General features: G+C 59.4%; 4 protein-coding genes across 4 annotated transcripts; all 4 read right to left on the bottom strand.

The window, feature by feature from the left end:
* Positions 1-239: 239 nt before the first annotated feature.
* Positions 240-1,256, bottom strand: LBRM_26_1330 (conserved hypothetical protein; the record flags this gene model as incomplete). The annotated part of the gene is made up of 1 exon (XM_001562314.2): positions 240-1,256. One exon carries the CDS (start codon positions 1,254-1,256, stop codon positions 240-242), a length of 1,017 nt encoding a protein of 338 aa, XP_001562364.2.
* A 1,668-nt stretch (positions 1,257-2,924) lies between these two features.
* Positions 2,925-6,494, bottom strand: LBRM_26_1320 (conserved hypothetical protein; the record flags this gene model as incomplete). The annotated part of the gene is made up of 1 exon (XM_001562313.2): positions 2,925-6,494. One exon carries the CDS (start codon positions 6,492-6,494, stop codon positions 2,925-2,927), a length of 3,570 nt encoding a protein of 1,189 aa, XP_001562363.2.
* Positions 6,495-7,249: 755 nt separating this feature from the next.
* Positions 7,250-9,022, bottom strand: LBRM_26_1310 (conserved hypothetical protein; the record flags this gene model as incomplete). The annotated part of the gene is made up of 1 exon (XM_001562312.1): positions 7,250-9,022. One exon carries the CDS (start codon positions 9,020-9,022, stop codon positions 7,250-7,252), a length of 1,773 nt encoding a protein of 590 aa, XP_001562362.1.
* A 768-nt stretch (positions 9,023-9,790) lies between these two features.
* Positions 9,791-13,078, bottom strand: LBRM_26_1300 (conserved hypothetical protein; the record flags this gene model as incomplete). Its single annotated transcript, XM_001562311.2, has 1 exon — positions 9,791-13,078. The coding sequence occupies one exon, from the start codon at positions 13,076-13,078 to the stop codon at positions 9,791-9,793; it is 3,288 nt and encodes a 1,095-aa protein (XP_001562361.2).
* Between the last annotated feature and the right edge of the window lie 1,970 nt (positions 13,079-15,048).

The following is a 15,048-nucleotide window of genomic DNA, read 5'->3' as shown; positions in this document are numbered from 1 at the left end:
CGTTTTTTAACATGGGGGGAGGCAGTCCTGAAGAAATTTGAGGGCCTTTTTTAATTACAAAGAGAATATTAAGGAATGGAAAGGTGGATCCCATCCCCTTAATGGGTGGGTTTTTCCCGTGAAGATCGGGGGGGGGAATTGCACAACCCTCTCATCAGTCGTGCAAGAGGTTGCCCTTGCGATCAATCCCGGCCAGACGTTGTTGTTCTGTGATTTCTTCCAACGGGCTGTTCAAGAACTCACAGATGGAGAGATGCGAGGGATAATATCAAGACACGCGTCCACCACGTGCGGCGTTCTGCTTCGGTCTGCAGCTGCCGCTGCATCTCCTTCAGCTTCCGCTCCTTTGCCTTGGGGTGCGCGTCGTCGGCGAGGTGCTGTGCCCGGCTTGCCAGGTTCTCGGCAGAGGCAGCCCCCCAGTTCACCTGAGGGAAATTCTCTGTCAAGAAGTTCACGACAGGGTCAATCACTGGCTGCGCAGTGCGTACAAGCCACACGATCCCGTACACGCATCCCGAGAAAAGCAGCCGAGGAATGTGCAGGACGTGCTCCTCGATGTTCTTGAGCCCCTCGCGAGCTGGCGGGTTTACCCAGGCGCGAAACATGAGGTAGCCCTGAACGATGAGCGATATAAGCACAGCCCAGAGGTAAAAGTAGATGCACTTGTACGTAATGGTGGCGAGACGACTGATGCGCAGCTGGCTGGTGTAGAAGCGCGGCTGCGAACACTTGATGGCAAGCATGTCGCGAAACTGCTGGTCGCCGTCGTAGCTCGCAACGTGTTCCGGCGGGATCTCGATGCTGATGGACTTGCCGCTCTTAGCAGTTTCCGCAGTGGACTTCGTCGCCTCTGCAGCTGCCTGACTGTCAGCCTTGGTCTTCGCCGCAGCCGCCATCGCCTCCGCTTGCTTCGTCTGCCAGCGGCGGCGTTCTTGAGACACGAAGGCCTGCAGCTTGCGGCTCGCCTTGTAGTGCAGCGGGTAGCCGTCTTCGAGTACGTTCACAGCGCTCATGTCAGAGCTGAGAAAGCCCGAGTTTGTGCTACCCGGTGCGCCTAGCGTGACGGCTGTCCACCCACCAAAGCCTTGCCTGCGGTGAGCCGAAAAGAAGATGACGTTGCCGGCGAAGTCAAGGCCGAGGAACCGCGGCAAAATGCGGTACCGTGTGAGACTCCAGAAGTGGCCCTCCACCATCGACTGCATGTCCTGCTTCCTCGAGAAGAGGCCCCGCATCAGCGATGTCGTTCGCGTGTACATTTTGTGTCCCCCCCTCCACCACTCTTGCCGTTGCACACACACGCACTCTATCTAACGTATCACAAGCTGCTGATGTCAACTGTATCAGGAGACGTGTGTGTGTGTGTGTGTGTGCGCGGTCGCTTCAATGTGTACTAGAAAAGAATAGCCACAATGGCGGTCAAATGCGAGAGAGCAAATGGGGGGAGGGTGTGATGGGAGTGGCAATGAGTGCCTGAGAAATAAAGAGGGAGAGAGACAAAAGAGGAAAAACGCGTGTCGTGTGTGTCTTGTCCGTGTCGACGCGGGTTTTGTCTCCTCTCTCTCTCTCTCTCTGCTTGGTGGTGGTGAGGGAAGCAGAGGAGGGAGAGAGCTGCGGAGGAAAAAAAAGGAACAGCCACACCCACACACACACACACACACACAAGCACACGGAGAAGGAGATTACGCGCAATGAGAAGAGGTGAAACGAGGTGGCAGATCAAAGCACTGTAGTTAATGAAAAAAAGAGAGAGTGTGTGACAGAAAGCGAAGGATTTTTGTGTCCGTGTGCTTGTGCAGGTGCGTATATGCTCACACGGGCCGTGTGATCCACGGAGACCGGGGGAGGGGCGAGAGAGGAGGAGGAAAGACCAGAGCTACTCCCAATCGCCGCGATCAAAGAGGGGATGACAACACCAGAGAGTAAAAGTGAGAGAGAAAGAGAGACTGGGATACTGGGGTGATGATTCTTGAGTGCTGCACCATCTGCCCAGGTCGCACTTCTGTGGCATATCGAAGGATAGCAGCACACTTCTTTCCTTTGTCAGTAAAGAGGTCCCGGGTAGTGGCGAGGCAGGGGGGAGGGTAGGGCAAAGCCACCACACGCAACACTTTCCCTCACAGAAGGTTCGCCTGGGCGTACGTTTGCACTTGCGCTCACGCTTCTCGCGCCACTGCTACTCAGCGGCGCATAGCCCTCCCTGCCGCGCACTCACCCTCGCCCAGGTGCGTTTCCTCTGTTACCACCACGTGTGTTGCGACATCTTTCTTTTCGTGTGGATGCGGCGACTAAACGTCGGCGGCGCGTCGTTGGCAGGCAACTCTACACAACGACAGAAAAGAGAGCCCCCGCTCTAAGGGGGGGGGAGGGGGGGGGGCGGAGTACGGGGCGACTAAACATACGCTCCGCATTAATGATTATCGGCACCACCACCACGAGGAGGAGTGAACAAGAGCAAAGGAAGAGAGAAAGACGCGCGCTCACTCGCATCTACTGCCGCGCGGGCCCCCTCACCGTTTTAACAGGCCACTATCGGCGCTGCCTATCCACTGTCTCCATCGATATCCACACACACACACACACACACACATGCTACGTCTCCCATCGAAAACTATAACCTAGCCGGGCCCTGCCGCGCACGTGCCCCTCTCTACACACACACAAATACGCTGAGAAGGCAAAGATGAAAGGGGGGAGGAGGGGGGGGGTTAAGTTCAGCATTTGTATTCGGCCGTTGCCTCACTTCATATGGATCCTTCTCCTTACACGACTAAACCTTAATCTGTTAGTGGTTTACCGGTACGCATGCACGCAGAAGGGGGAAAAGCGAGAGGGGGGGGAGGTAAGTGCTCTGGCCGCCTTCATCTCTGATGCAGTCCAGTTCAGCGACTGGCCTCTGCCGATCCCTCTCTCTCTCGCCCTTCCTCTTAGTCAGTACGCACCTTCTTTGCTTTGCGACGATCTGAGCGATCCTCATCCCCCTCATGCTGGGTCAGCAGCTCCTGCATGTCTTCGCCCATGCCGTCATCTTCGTCAGACGCCTGCGCCTCGTCGTCGTCAGGACTTTCTTCCTCGTCGCTGCCCTCGTCGCTGCCCTCGTCGTCTTCATCACTCTCTTCATCGTCGCTATCGAGAGATTCGGAGTCAACTGCGTCGTCGCTGCCAGAAGAGAAATCGGCCTCGCTGCTGTCAAGGGCTGTGTCATCGTCCTTATCCTGGTGGTCGTCACTCTCTTCTCCAGCGTCGGCTAGCATTTCGTCCGTCACGACAGCCTCCCTGCGGGTCTTCTTACTCTTGTTACGGGCAACGGTGGGACTCTTCCCTTCTTCCTCACTGTAGTCCTCACCCTCTTCATCCTCTTCGTCGTCGAAGGAACTGTCGCTGGACACATCAGCGTCGCTCGAATCATCAGCGAGGTCCATTGCCTCCAGTATGTCCAGGTTCATCTCGCCGTCTTTGCCCGCCACCTCGGCCATCATGATCTGGTCCATGTCATCAAGGCCGCCGCCGCGCTTCATGTCGCTGTTGTCGTCGAGGATGCTGTGCGCAGCCTTGGTGCTCCGAAGCTGCTCCTGCGCTAGCACACGCGCCCGCTTCTGCAGGGCTAAGCCCTTGTTTTCGCGCTGCCGCCGCTTCTTCTCGATCTCCAACTTGCTGCGGACGCGCACCACCCGAAGGCCAGACCGCGAGCGGGACTCTTTGAACATTACGGGGAAGACGATGTCGTCATCAATGACGCTGCTTCGCCCGATGAGGTGCAGGCGTCGCTTGCTGGAGCCACTCCTACTGGCGAGGCCGCCGTTGACGTCTGGCACTGGGCGCCCCATCTCTACATTGGAGGCTAGCGACTTACGCGGAATGTTCGTGAAGTCGTTCTTCTGCGAAGGTCGGACGGACTTGAAGATCGACAGCCGCCCATACAGAACAGCCAATTTGTCGTACTGGCTGCACAGGCTCTCGTAGTGATGCAAGATGGGGGCGAGAAAGTCTCTGGGAGGGGAGGCAGCCATCGGCGGGGTCGCCTCACTCGTCTGACCGCTCGCCTCCCGCGCGTCCCAGTCGCGCTGCACTGTTAGCAGCTCGCTGCCACGGTAGTGCACAATGGCGTCGATCCACTCCAGAAGCGAGGATCGGATTGAGAAGGCTGCCACCCCTCCGCGCAGTGCGGCACCGCTGCCACTGCCCTTATTGGTGTCTGCGGACTGTGCGACCGCGTCGGCCGCGGTGCTGCCTCCCAGGTTGCCGGTAGTATGGCTGTCCTGCCCCGCCGTAGCACTCCCAATCGTTGACTCTGCACTGTCACCCGCACCGGCCTGCAACGCTGGCGTGACTTTCTCCACTGCCTTACTGCACAATCCCAAGCGCTCTGAGATAACATGCAGCAGCTGCAGGCAGTACGGAAGCTGCAGAGAAAGTACTGTCGCCCGCATGCCCTTAGCAGACCGGGCGGACATACTCAGCAGGTCCATCACAGCTGACGTGTCATTCGCGTGTAATGCCTGGTACAGGGGCACGGTAGCGAGGCCGAGGGCGTGCTGCGACACAACACTGCGACCAACCTTGACCGTGCCCCCTTGGCGCTGCTCGAGGGCATCGTCATGGTCATTTGCTCCCTCTGCGGCCGCCACATTGTCAGTGCCGAGTTGCCTCCGCCGCAGCGAGGCGGCCGCCTCTTCACGGGCCACCTGCTGCAGCCGCTGCTCGAGTGTGTACTGCTTCACTGGCAGGTCCTGAATGGACTTGGCATGATACAGCTGTGGTGCTTTGAAGGCGTCTGTCATGTACTGGCTTGCCCTTGCGGCAACCTGCTGCTGGTGTGCTGCCCAGACGGTGTCCAACACGACGAAGGTGCTTGTGGCCGCGTCGGTGGTATGCTGGAGAACGTACTCCGCATCGCGCTGGCTTGCCAGCAACGAGGCATGGGCTGAGTTCAGCGGCAGCTCCACGACGGTGACGGCGCTCGCGATGGTGCCCGCCACGCCGAGGGCGAGGGTGGCGAGGGCCGTGTGTCGCGCGTTGGAAGAGTTCACCTTCGCCGCCTTTGCCTTCGGCTTGGCGCCAGTGGCGGGGTCCGTGGTGGCTACTGGCTCCGGCGGCGCTGCGGCAGCTGCTGACGACGCCTGATCCACGGCGTCGCCAATGTTTCTGGTTTCAAACATGGGCAGGGCGAAGCGGCCGCGCAACAGGGTCACCTCCAGAGAACGCAACGGGCTGCCTGGTGTGGCGGCATGGCTCGGTGCTCCAGAGGCCGGCCGAAGTGCACCGAAGAGGAGCCGACCAGCCGCTACTGCAGACACGAGCACCACATCCGGCTTCAGTGGCACCGGCTCCACTACTGGCGGCAGTAGAGCGTCACCGAGGCTCCAGAGGAGCACTGAACCAGTTAGGGTGGTCACCATGATGTAGCTGCACTTATGGCTGCCGTTGGCCGTGTCTGGCAGCACGGACACGTTGAGGATGCGCTGCCCGCACAGTAGCGTACGGCGGCACCGCGTCACCCCTGCTGTTGACGACGCGGTGGCGCTATCAAGACCGGTGGTGAGGAGGGAGGCGGCGGCAGAGGACGACGGCGGTGTGTATTGCACGTCCCAGACACGCACAACGCCGTCTTGCGCACTGGCTGTGATGGCCGGCAGCGAGACTAGGGCGTCCGACGAGCCACCACTAGCAGACAGAGCTGATGGGACCACATTGCTCACCCATGCAAACTCGGCACTCGTTCCCTGAGATGGAAATGCCAGGAGCTTCGTCATGTTCACCTGCGGCACGTCTGCCGTGTTGGCGGTAGCCGAGCCGGCCATGCCACCGCTGCAGCTGCTGCTGCTGATGGTGTTCGCCAGCGCCCGCATCTCGTACAGTGCGTTTGTAGGGCCCGAGACAAACACCCGGAAGACGCGATACGCGACAGTGGCGCTTTCTGCCGTGGAGGTCGTCCTCCCCGCTGCTGTGTCCGTAGGAGTGATGATTGTGGTGACCGCGATCGAGCTCGCATCAGGCTGCACGCGCAGACGTAGACACGGCCCTGCGGCGGCATTCTGAATGTGCGCCACGTAAAGGATATGGTTGGCAGCCAAGCAGAACGCGTACCCGCCACATATCTGCAGCGAGATGATTGGCTGCCGTGTCTCTGACACTTGCACGTGGGCGAGCTGAGCGTCACGGTGCACATCGTGCAGGATCACCGTGCCGTCGCTGAGGCCAACGGCGGCGTAATACGTAGCGACCTTGCTGATGAGAAGCGCCTCGCTGCGGTGACCAGCAAGCGCGCTGCCATTCCTACTTGTCGCTGGCACCGCGGCCTCCTCCGCTTGGCGAATCGCGAGCGACGTCAGTGTCAATGCAGCGAGCGAGAATGTGCGACTGCGTAGGGGCAATTCCACGACAGCGGCTAGGGATGAGGTCGTTGTGTCGAAGATGCGTGCTGTGGGGAAGTCTGTGCCGACTATGAAGTAACGACCAGCGAAGTCGCACTTCAGAAGGAGCGACTTTTCGGTCATGATGCTGCTTGTGCGTGTGTTGTGCTAGCGTGTGAGAGGTGGGGTGGGGAAGCGGCGACGTCTGCGTACGCAAAGTGTCTGAAGGCGCGGGTGTAGGCGCACAGTCCTCACCAGTGCTGACTCTGGGCAAGCGGAGACACACATGGAGAGCAGCAGCGGATAAGAGACGGAGTGTGTGAAGGGAAGGCGAGAAGAGGGATGGGGGATGGCAAGAGAAGACAGTGGGGGTGAAGCCTTTCAGGCTCTGTTTTGTGACCCCCCCGAATCACACCACTGTGTGCGCATGTGCAAGGCAGGGCTAAATCTGTACAAATGAATGCCGCCCTACCTCGGTAGGTTCCACATGCACACAGACCTGCACACGCACACGGGTTGTTTTCAGCGCTACTTTGGTGGTGACTCTTCTTTAGTTGCATGGCTACGCGAGCGACGCTGCTGCCTCAGGCACATCCCGATGTTAGCAGTAGTGAACACGCCCCTACACCCACCCGCCAAACCATCCGCAAAGATGGAAAGCTTCAGTGCAGCATCAAACAGTTCCTCTTTCAATCGATGTTTTGATGGCTACCGCTTCACTTCCCGCCGGCTGCAGATCCGCCCAACTCCCCTCCCTCCCCCCCCCCTCCCCTCCCCCCCCTCTGTCTCTTTACTCTCGCATGTACCTCGTCTTGAGCGAAAAGAGGTGCATTCACCTACGTGAAGAGAGGGGTGGAACGAGTCAGTTGCACGCCAACCCAACACAACGAGCCATCACCTTACAGCAGGAGCCCAAACTCGCGCAACAGCACAACAGCCGGGTTGCTGAAGCTCATGTCATACCAGTAGTTCACCGCGGCAGTCAGGGGGAGTGGAGGTGGCGTGGTGGACACTACTGCGTTGGCTGCCCCGCAGTGCTGCGCACGCGCGTGCAGGTCGATGCTATCGGCGTGTTGGGCAACGCGATGAAGCCACATCGCTGGGAGGTAAAGCGTTTCGCCGGGGTATACGTAGGTGACTAAGGGGTGTAGCGGCTTGCGGCTGGCTTCCTCGCGTGCGGCCTCCACGTCTTCCTTGTTACTCACCTGTTTCGCCCCGGTGTTTGTCAACAACGACGACGATGACAGCGCACTAACGCGACGCTTCTCGAGCAGTCGGTCTTCCAGTTCCGCACGCGCGGCGCCCTCTGCGTCCACTTCCACGTCTGCACCGGCAAGGTCAAAGTCCATCCACGGCACCACAGTGCCATCCTTCACGGGGTATTGCTTGAACTGAAGCGACCAGCTCTCGGCGCGGTCGTCCTCGTGGTCCATCAGGCTCGCCTCCTTGTCGATGGCGAACATTGCAGCGGGGATCTCCGGCTTCGGGACGAAGGGGCCCTCCCACGGCGGAATCAGCACAAACTCCTTCACGCCACGCACCACGGAGTAGAGGTTCTCGACCCAGTCTTGATGCATCGATGACACCGAGGCGGGGATGCCGAACCACACGTTTGCCGCTTCCACTGCCTCCTTGCTGAACACGCGGCAGCCAAAGAGTTCCACATTCGGGCACAAGTCAACACGCAGGTGTGCGTACTCCGTGTTCAGGCAGTTGTTCTGCAGCTGCGCGTACGCGATGACGGGCGTGTGGTGCTTGTCTGCGTAGGTGCGCATGTCGACGTTGATGGGATGCGGCAGCGGGCAGGTGGGGCTGCGCTGTAGAAGGCCGTACAGCTGTGACAGGGTCACGCGCAGCTCCGCAGCGTACATGAAGATCTTTTCTCGCCGAACAGCGTCCCCTTCGTCTTTGTCTGCGGCATGGGTGAGCAGGGGGAGGAGCACTGCCTGCTTGCGGGCCTCATTGCCGGCGTATACGCCGGCCACATCCTCTGCTGGCACGGCGGCGGTCGCGTACGTGACGCGGGTGACGGCGTCAGCGCGCCCGTTTGGCGTCAGCGCCACTGTGACGCTCTTGGGGCGCATGACGACCTCCCCAGTCGACTTCGTCGCATCCGCGTGTTTGCGGAGCCGCTCATCACTGCCGGTAGCCTCCTCGTCCTCCTCCGCCTCCTCGTCCTCGTCTTGCGTTCCGTCAGAATTGAACTTCTTCCCCACCTCCCCTGGCAGGGTATGATCGAGGTCAAACACATAGCGATCATCTCGCCACTTGTGTAGCGCTGGCCACGCCGCCAGCGCGTCGAGGATGACGCACGGGCGAGAGTGAAAGACAAACATGTGCATGAACTCCTGCTCCGTTACAATCGGTACATCTTGGCTCGCTACTGCCTCGCTCGGCGAACCTTGCTCGCTCTGGACGCGACGGCTGGCAGTCTCACGCCCGCCGTGTGGGCCACATAGGCTGCTCTCCTGCAGCAGCGACTCGAGGTCCTTGGCACCTGGGCGCGCGCGCTGAAGCTCGTAATCCTCCTGAGCGCACCCCTCACTCAGCCCTACGACGCGAATGCGCGGAATGCCAAAGTGCCGAAGGGCGGCGGCGCTGTTCGCGAACGCCTCCAGCAGTGTCAGTGGCGGCCTGTCTGACGTCGTCGAGGAGACGGCGCTAGCCGACATGATGAATGGGAGGGGAAACGCGTGGGCACGAGGTCGAAGATCGACTTTTCGGTTCCAGAAATGCGGAGTTGCTGGAGGGGGCTGTTAAGCGAGAAGTGAAGGAAGGAGAGAAGAGCAGGCAGAGGGAAAGAGAATTGCCGATGGCGTCACTGCACGCAGTGGGCCGTGCGGTTATCCGCCCCTTGGCTTGGGTGTACCACAGTGCATGAGTATACGCAGACGCATACAAGCCAACACCCATCTACACGCACAGAGGCACAGGCTCAGCAGAGAACGGGAGAGGAAAGGCTAGTGCCTCCAGTCAGCAGATCTCACCTGGGCAGAGGGCGTGAGAGGGAATGTGGTGGAGTTGACACACTTCACTTCCCCCCGCTTCCACCATCGTTCTTCTCATCCCCAACGGTCTCACTCCACATCTCCTGCGAGCGACAGTCTTCGGCTTTCTTTCCTCCCTCTCCTTTGATTGCACCGATTGCAGCGGGTGATTTGTGTGTGCGTGTGCGTGTGCGTGTGTGTGTGGGGTGGTGGTACAAGAGCGAACAGCGAAACGAAGGCTCCCCTCAATCTCCAGGGAAAGAGAGGGGTCGGAGGGAAAAGAGCGAGGGCAGGCACCGAATCCACCGACCGCCCACACAGACACATCGATGGGCCAAACCGCAGCAAGACAATGATGTGCAGAGAAGGAATAGGACGGATCTGTTTTTTTTTTTTTTTAAACACCCAATAATTCCGGCATAGGCCCCGAAAATGAGCCGGTTGCTCGGGAGATCACGAGGTGGCATACGGCACCACCTGCGACGTCACAAGTTCGCCTTGCTCGGCAAACAGCAAAATGTTCGCAAAAGCGCCTTCGCACGTCGCGCAGTTCAGCACGATTGGCGGTCGTCTCGGCGAAGACGCGGCAGAGGCGGCACCGGTGAACTGATGCAAAGTGCCAGTCTCAGTGTGCGGTGCTGATGGCCACACCTGAATGCACTGCGAGAGTTCCATGAGTGGGGCGCCCCAGGCAGCACCCCCAGCGGGCGGTCGCTGCTCATCCCATGAGGAGGTCGGAAAAGTGAGCAGTTTTCCAGGGCTTTTCAATCGCCGCGATGCACTGGCGCGGGAGAAGAGTGAATGGCTTGCAGGGGTAGCTCCACTAGGCTGATTGCTTGCGCTGGGCTCATCTTCAGTACCAGGAAGCGCGGCTGTCGTTGCGCCCCCAGACGGCAGAGCCACTGACGCTGCAATCGGCGGCCGAGATCCCACGAACGAAGTCAAGCGCTGAAAAAAGGGCTGCCTACCCCGACTGCTATTGCGGTCGGTGGCGATGGGAACTCCAAGCTTGCTAGCACCGTGGGAGGTACCCATTTGTGTAGGCGCGGTAGCGGGCACAGTCGCAGTTGAGGTGGTCGTCGCGCCAGGAATATCTCGACGCTGGACGCAGATCCAGCGTGGCATGAACGTGGGGTCGGCGGAAGGCAGTCGACCAGAGCAGGAGGACCATGCCTGACGCGTGTAAGCTTCCAGTCGACTTGACAGCACATGGGGAAGGTACTCCTTCATGATGGAGAGGCGAGAATAGCGGTTCTGCTCGGCCGCCACGCGGTCGCGGCACACGTTCTTCGCCTCTTCTTCCGTCTCGCGTGCGCTGGTCGAGAAGATGCTGATGATGTCTGTGCCGTGGACACACAATAGGTAGGCGCCGTTGCCAACAAACTGCAGGTGCTGCACACCCGCCGGACTTGACGTGGAGGATGCAACGGTCGCAGCCGCCTCCGTGGCCCAGGAGGTCATCGTCCCCGTGGGCGGGGTTGAGGACGGGGGTGAGGTGGCGGCACTGATCAACCCACTGGCCGAAGCCAGCGTGGCAGTGCCGTGTAACTTGGCCACATCTCCAGCTACGGATGTATTTGGCAGAAGCCCTGCATCAGTCCACGACGCCGCCTCTGAACTGCCCGTAGCAGTCCTGCCGGACGTTCCCGCCAGAGCCGCATGGCCGCGCGCAATGTACCGCGAGACACCTGGAAAAGACGCCATGACGACTTGAGGGGCGGCCAGGCGCACACCAACGCGAAACTCCCGCAGGAGCACGAAGGTAGCGGCACCAGCGGCAGTGTTGGAGGGAGAGGGGGGGCGGCCATTCTGCTGCGACGCCATCTTGTTTTGCGTTCCGTGAAGCATCCAAAGGGTGAGGCGAGTGGCATACTCGCTTGACGCGGCGACAAGCGTCACGAGGCCGCCACTGCTCGATCCATCCACATGGCTACTGCTCGGATGGCCGCCTGCCTGGTCGCCTGTGCCAGCCTCTGTGTCTCGCGACAGCAGCCGCGCAATGGACGAGGGCCAGCCAACGTACAGGGCGAGATTGTAAAGCGGATTACGGTGGGCAGTGTTTTGCGTGGCGATGTGCTCCAGAAAAGAGGTGGTTCGACCGGTGGTCACGGCGGTGCCGTCGATGGAGCGATGTGCTTTGGCGTCCGATGCACACCCCATGCCAGATGTGCTTGCAGAGTTGCTCATGTCAGCGTTGTTGACTGGGTCTGTGTAGCGCACCTCCGGCCCAGAGACGTACCGGTACAACGCAAACCCCTTTCCCTCCTCCCCCACCGGCAGCAGAACGAGACTTCGCGCGTAGTCTATCACCACTGGGATGACGGGCAGCGAGATGGCGGACGTCCATGTGCCTCGGTCTCCGCTCTGGCCGCCGGGCCTGCGTGCGAAAGACGCGAACGAGGTAACCCGGAGAACCTCGGCGGAGTCGACTGCGGCGGCTGCATTCGCTGAGCTGGGAGACGGGCTGGGGTTGGGCAGTGTCTTCCACACGCGCACAGGAGCGTTGGCACCGGTAGCATCGTCTGCAGGAGACGCTAAAAAGGCATAGCGGCTTGCCACAGCGGCAGACAAGGGAATGGACTGCCGCAGACAAGTCCACTCCCGCTCTATTGGGTTGCTGTACATCCGCAGCTCCGCTGTGGTGACGACAAACAGAAGCCGCGCGTCGAGGAAGAGGCGCACCACCGGGTCAGGCAGGAGCAGCTGGTGCTGCAGCTCGCCGTCTCGGATGAACTGCACAGATTTTGGCGTCCCCATCGGTGTCGGGCCCCCACCGACCAATGCCATCCATGTCTGCTCGTAGAGGAACGCCATCACGGCTACGCCGCCGCCCTCAAACCCGACGTAGTCATCCTCGCTCTCCCCTGCGCTGTCGTGTGCCTGGCGGCCAGCAGCGTCGGACAACGAGCTTGCAGACGAGGAAGAGGGGCCGGTAGTCCGCTGCATCCTAGCGAGACTGGCATCGCTGCTGAAGGGGCCGACGTCGATGTCCTCGTCTTTGCCCCACTCCAGCATCGCACTTGGCTCCAGCGTGAGACGCGTGCACTGAGACGCGTTTGTCTCATTCATCATGGCAGGCGTCTCCGCAGATGTGTCGGCGCCGACAGAAGTGTGGCTTGCCTCAGACGCAGAGCCCAAGGTGGCAGCTGCTGCAATGGTTGGTGCTGGTGCGGAAGGCGGTGTCTCGTTCGTCGCTGCGTTGCCTTGCTGCTGATGTAGTTCCTTGATGACTGTCCCTGCTTTGTTCTTGCGGGAGCGCAGGCTCTGGCGGTCCCGCTTCATCTGTGCGAAGGCGCGACCAGCGGTGGTTAAAAACGAGCCGAGGTCGTTCTCGAGGTCCATGGGGAGGCCCCGGTCGTACTCAGAGTGGTGGCTGTCCTCCTCGCTCAGCACTTCATCGCAGAGCGAGGGCGGCGTAGACTCTGAAGCGGCAGCGTATCGAGGTGCCGGCGAGTGATCAGTGGTGCCACCGGGCGCTACCGTGAGTGGCGTGCGAGAAGGCGTGTCTGTTGGCATTGACTGCGATGGTGCGGAGCACACCGCCCCTGAGGATCGCTGTTGCTGCTGCTGGCGCATGCGCTCGCGGATGTGAGAAAATGTCAAAAGGTCGACGTTGTACTGCGGGTCAAGGAGGAGTTGGCTCTGGGCAGGGAGTGGGCGCAACTCCTCTGCCGCGCCGCCGTGCGCCGGCGCTGCTGAACGTTTTCCCTTCTGTGTCATCCACGGCGACACGGTTGGCATCATTGCCGCTGCTTCAGTGCCGCTGCCATCATGTATGTCAGCTGTGGCTGGTGCGGCAACGACTCGGAACACGAGAAAGCCGCGCGTGTGTCCAACACCGATGCGCGTCCCAGTTTGATTCACCGTCAGGCACAGCGGCGTGAGTATGGCCTGGCCGAACGCTTTGCTCATGGGATCGCGAGCGGGGCATTTTTCACTCCTCTGTTCCCCTCCCACAGCCGTAGTCCTCGCAGCGCCAGTGGAGGACGTGAGCGCCGAACGTGACGGTGGTGCGCCCTTCTCTTCGCCATCGGACGAAAGTACTTCCCAGTCGGAGTCGGACATGACCTCCGAGGAAATCAAAGGTGTTGCGTGTGTGACTGTGCGTGTGCGTGTGCCGAGGCTGTGTGACTGTGCGTGTGCGTGTGACTGTGTGTGACTGTGTGTGCCGAGGCACTTCCAGGGACGAGTGGTGGCTCTCGCACTTCCCCCTCCTGAACCGGTTGTATGCGTGGGGTGGAGAGCAGTGCACACACACACACACACGAACAGACGCACAATAGGGCCTGAGCACACGTACCAGCCAGCCAACTCACGATAACGGCAAACCACAGCCACAGCAGAGGGCGAATGGTGAGATAATAAAAGCAGTAGCAGCAGCAGCAGCAGCACGTGTGAGAGAACCAAAATGTGAGGAAGCAGGGGGTAATTGATACTGAAGATATCTAGAGAGAGAGAGAGAGAGCGAGCGAGCGTGTCTGCGCCTGTGTGTGTGTGTGTCTCTCTCTCTCTCTGCGTGTGAGTGCGTGAATGTTGGTGTCTTTTCGGTTCCTTCAATAGACATGAATGTAGTGAAAGCCAAAGCAGCCGTTTTAGGGAGGCACACACGCACACGCACACGCAGTACGAGAGGGGAGGGAGATAAATAAAGCAATAAAAGCACGCAAACAGCAGAGGAAGGGAAGCAGCAGCAGAGAAACTACACACACACACACGCACACAAGATACGTCTCGCAGACGCACCAAGGAGACAAAACACTGAAAACCCTCACACCAGCACAGATTCACGTTGAGGCGAGAAGCGAGAAGATAGAGAGATGCGGAATAGCGAGAAAGAGAGAGAGAGAGCGGAGCGAAGTGGAGGGTAGGAGTAGCGAGACAAACGTCTAAGCGAGGAAAGAAAGCGAGTCTACACATGCACCCACAACGGTGCAACAAGCAGCAAGCAAGCAACACAAGAGCCGCAACAGCAGCAGTACCTCGTTCCTTCCCTGTCAGGGGATGAATGGTTCGATATATAGCGATTGTGTGTGTGTGTGTGTGGACATCAATAGCCACGTGGGGTTGAGTAGAAGAGCGGAGGAGGGGGAAAGAGCTCGACTGTCGTGGCCGATCCCCTGTAGAACGCTCTCTCACGGCAGTGCCGACAAGTTTGCAGTCACTGCACTTCGACTCTCTCGACAACTTAGACGCTGCTGACAACGCTACTGCGGCGTGGGTCAACGAGCGAGAGAGTGCCCTCTCATGTAGTCGTCATAGGCGGCAGGTCTCCTCAGAGGCTTTATCAACTTCTTTTGGCCTCCTCGATGAGCTTATGTGGCGTGAAAAACACGCACGCTCGCGTATCTGTACAGAGGCTGTTGAGGAAGAGCTGCAGCTCTTTGCTGGCATGCACATTGGCACGGTCCGCCTCTTTGCCGGGGCGCTGGAAGCGCGTGAAGCTCATCTTCTTTGTGAAACGGCTGATCTGAAGAAAGATGTGGGCGCGCTGCCGGCTCGCGTCGTCAACCTCTTAGCTCATCTGGGCTTCTCCTTATAGGCTGAAAATTGCTCTTTGGGGGTGTTATGGATTTTAAGGCTTTGGGGATTATGGGGTTTTTTATTCTTTTTTTTTTTTTTTTTTTTTTTTTTTTTTTTTTTTTTTTTATTTTTTTTTTTTTTTTGGTTTTTTGGGTTTGGAATTTTGGGTTTTTTTTTGTTTTTTTTTGGGA

Source organism: Leishmania braziliensis, chromosome 26 (genome assembly GCF_000002845.2).
Source record: "Leishmania braziliensis MHOM/BR/75/M2904 complete genome, chromosome 26".
Taxonomy (NCBI): domain Eukaryota; phylum Euglenozoa; class Kinetoplastea; order Trypanosomatida; family Trypanosomatidae; genus Leishmania; species Leishmania braziliensis.
This window is presented reverse-complemented; position numbering and strand designations above follow the sequence as displayed.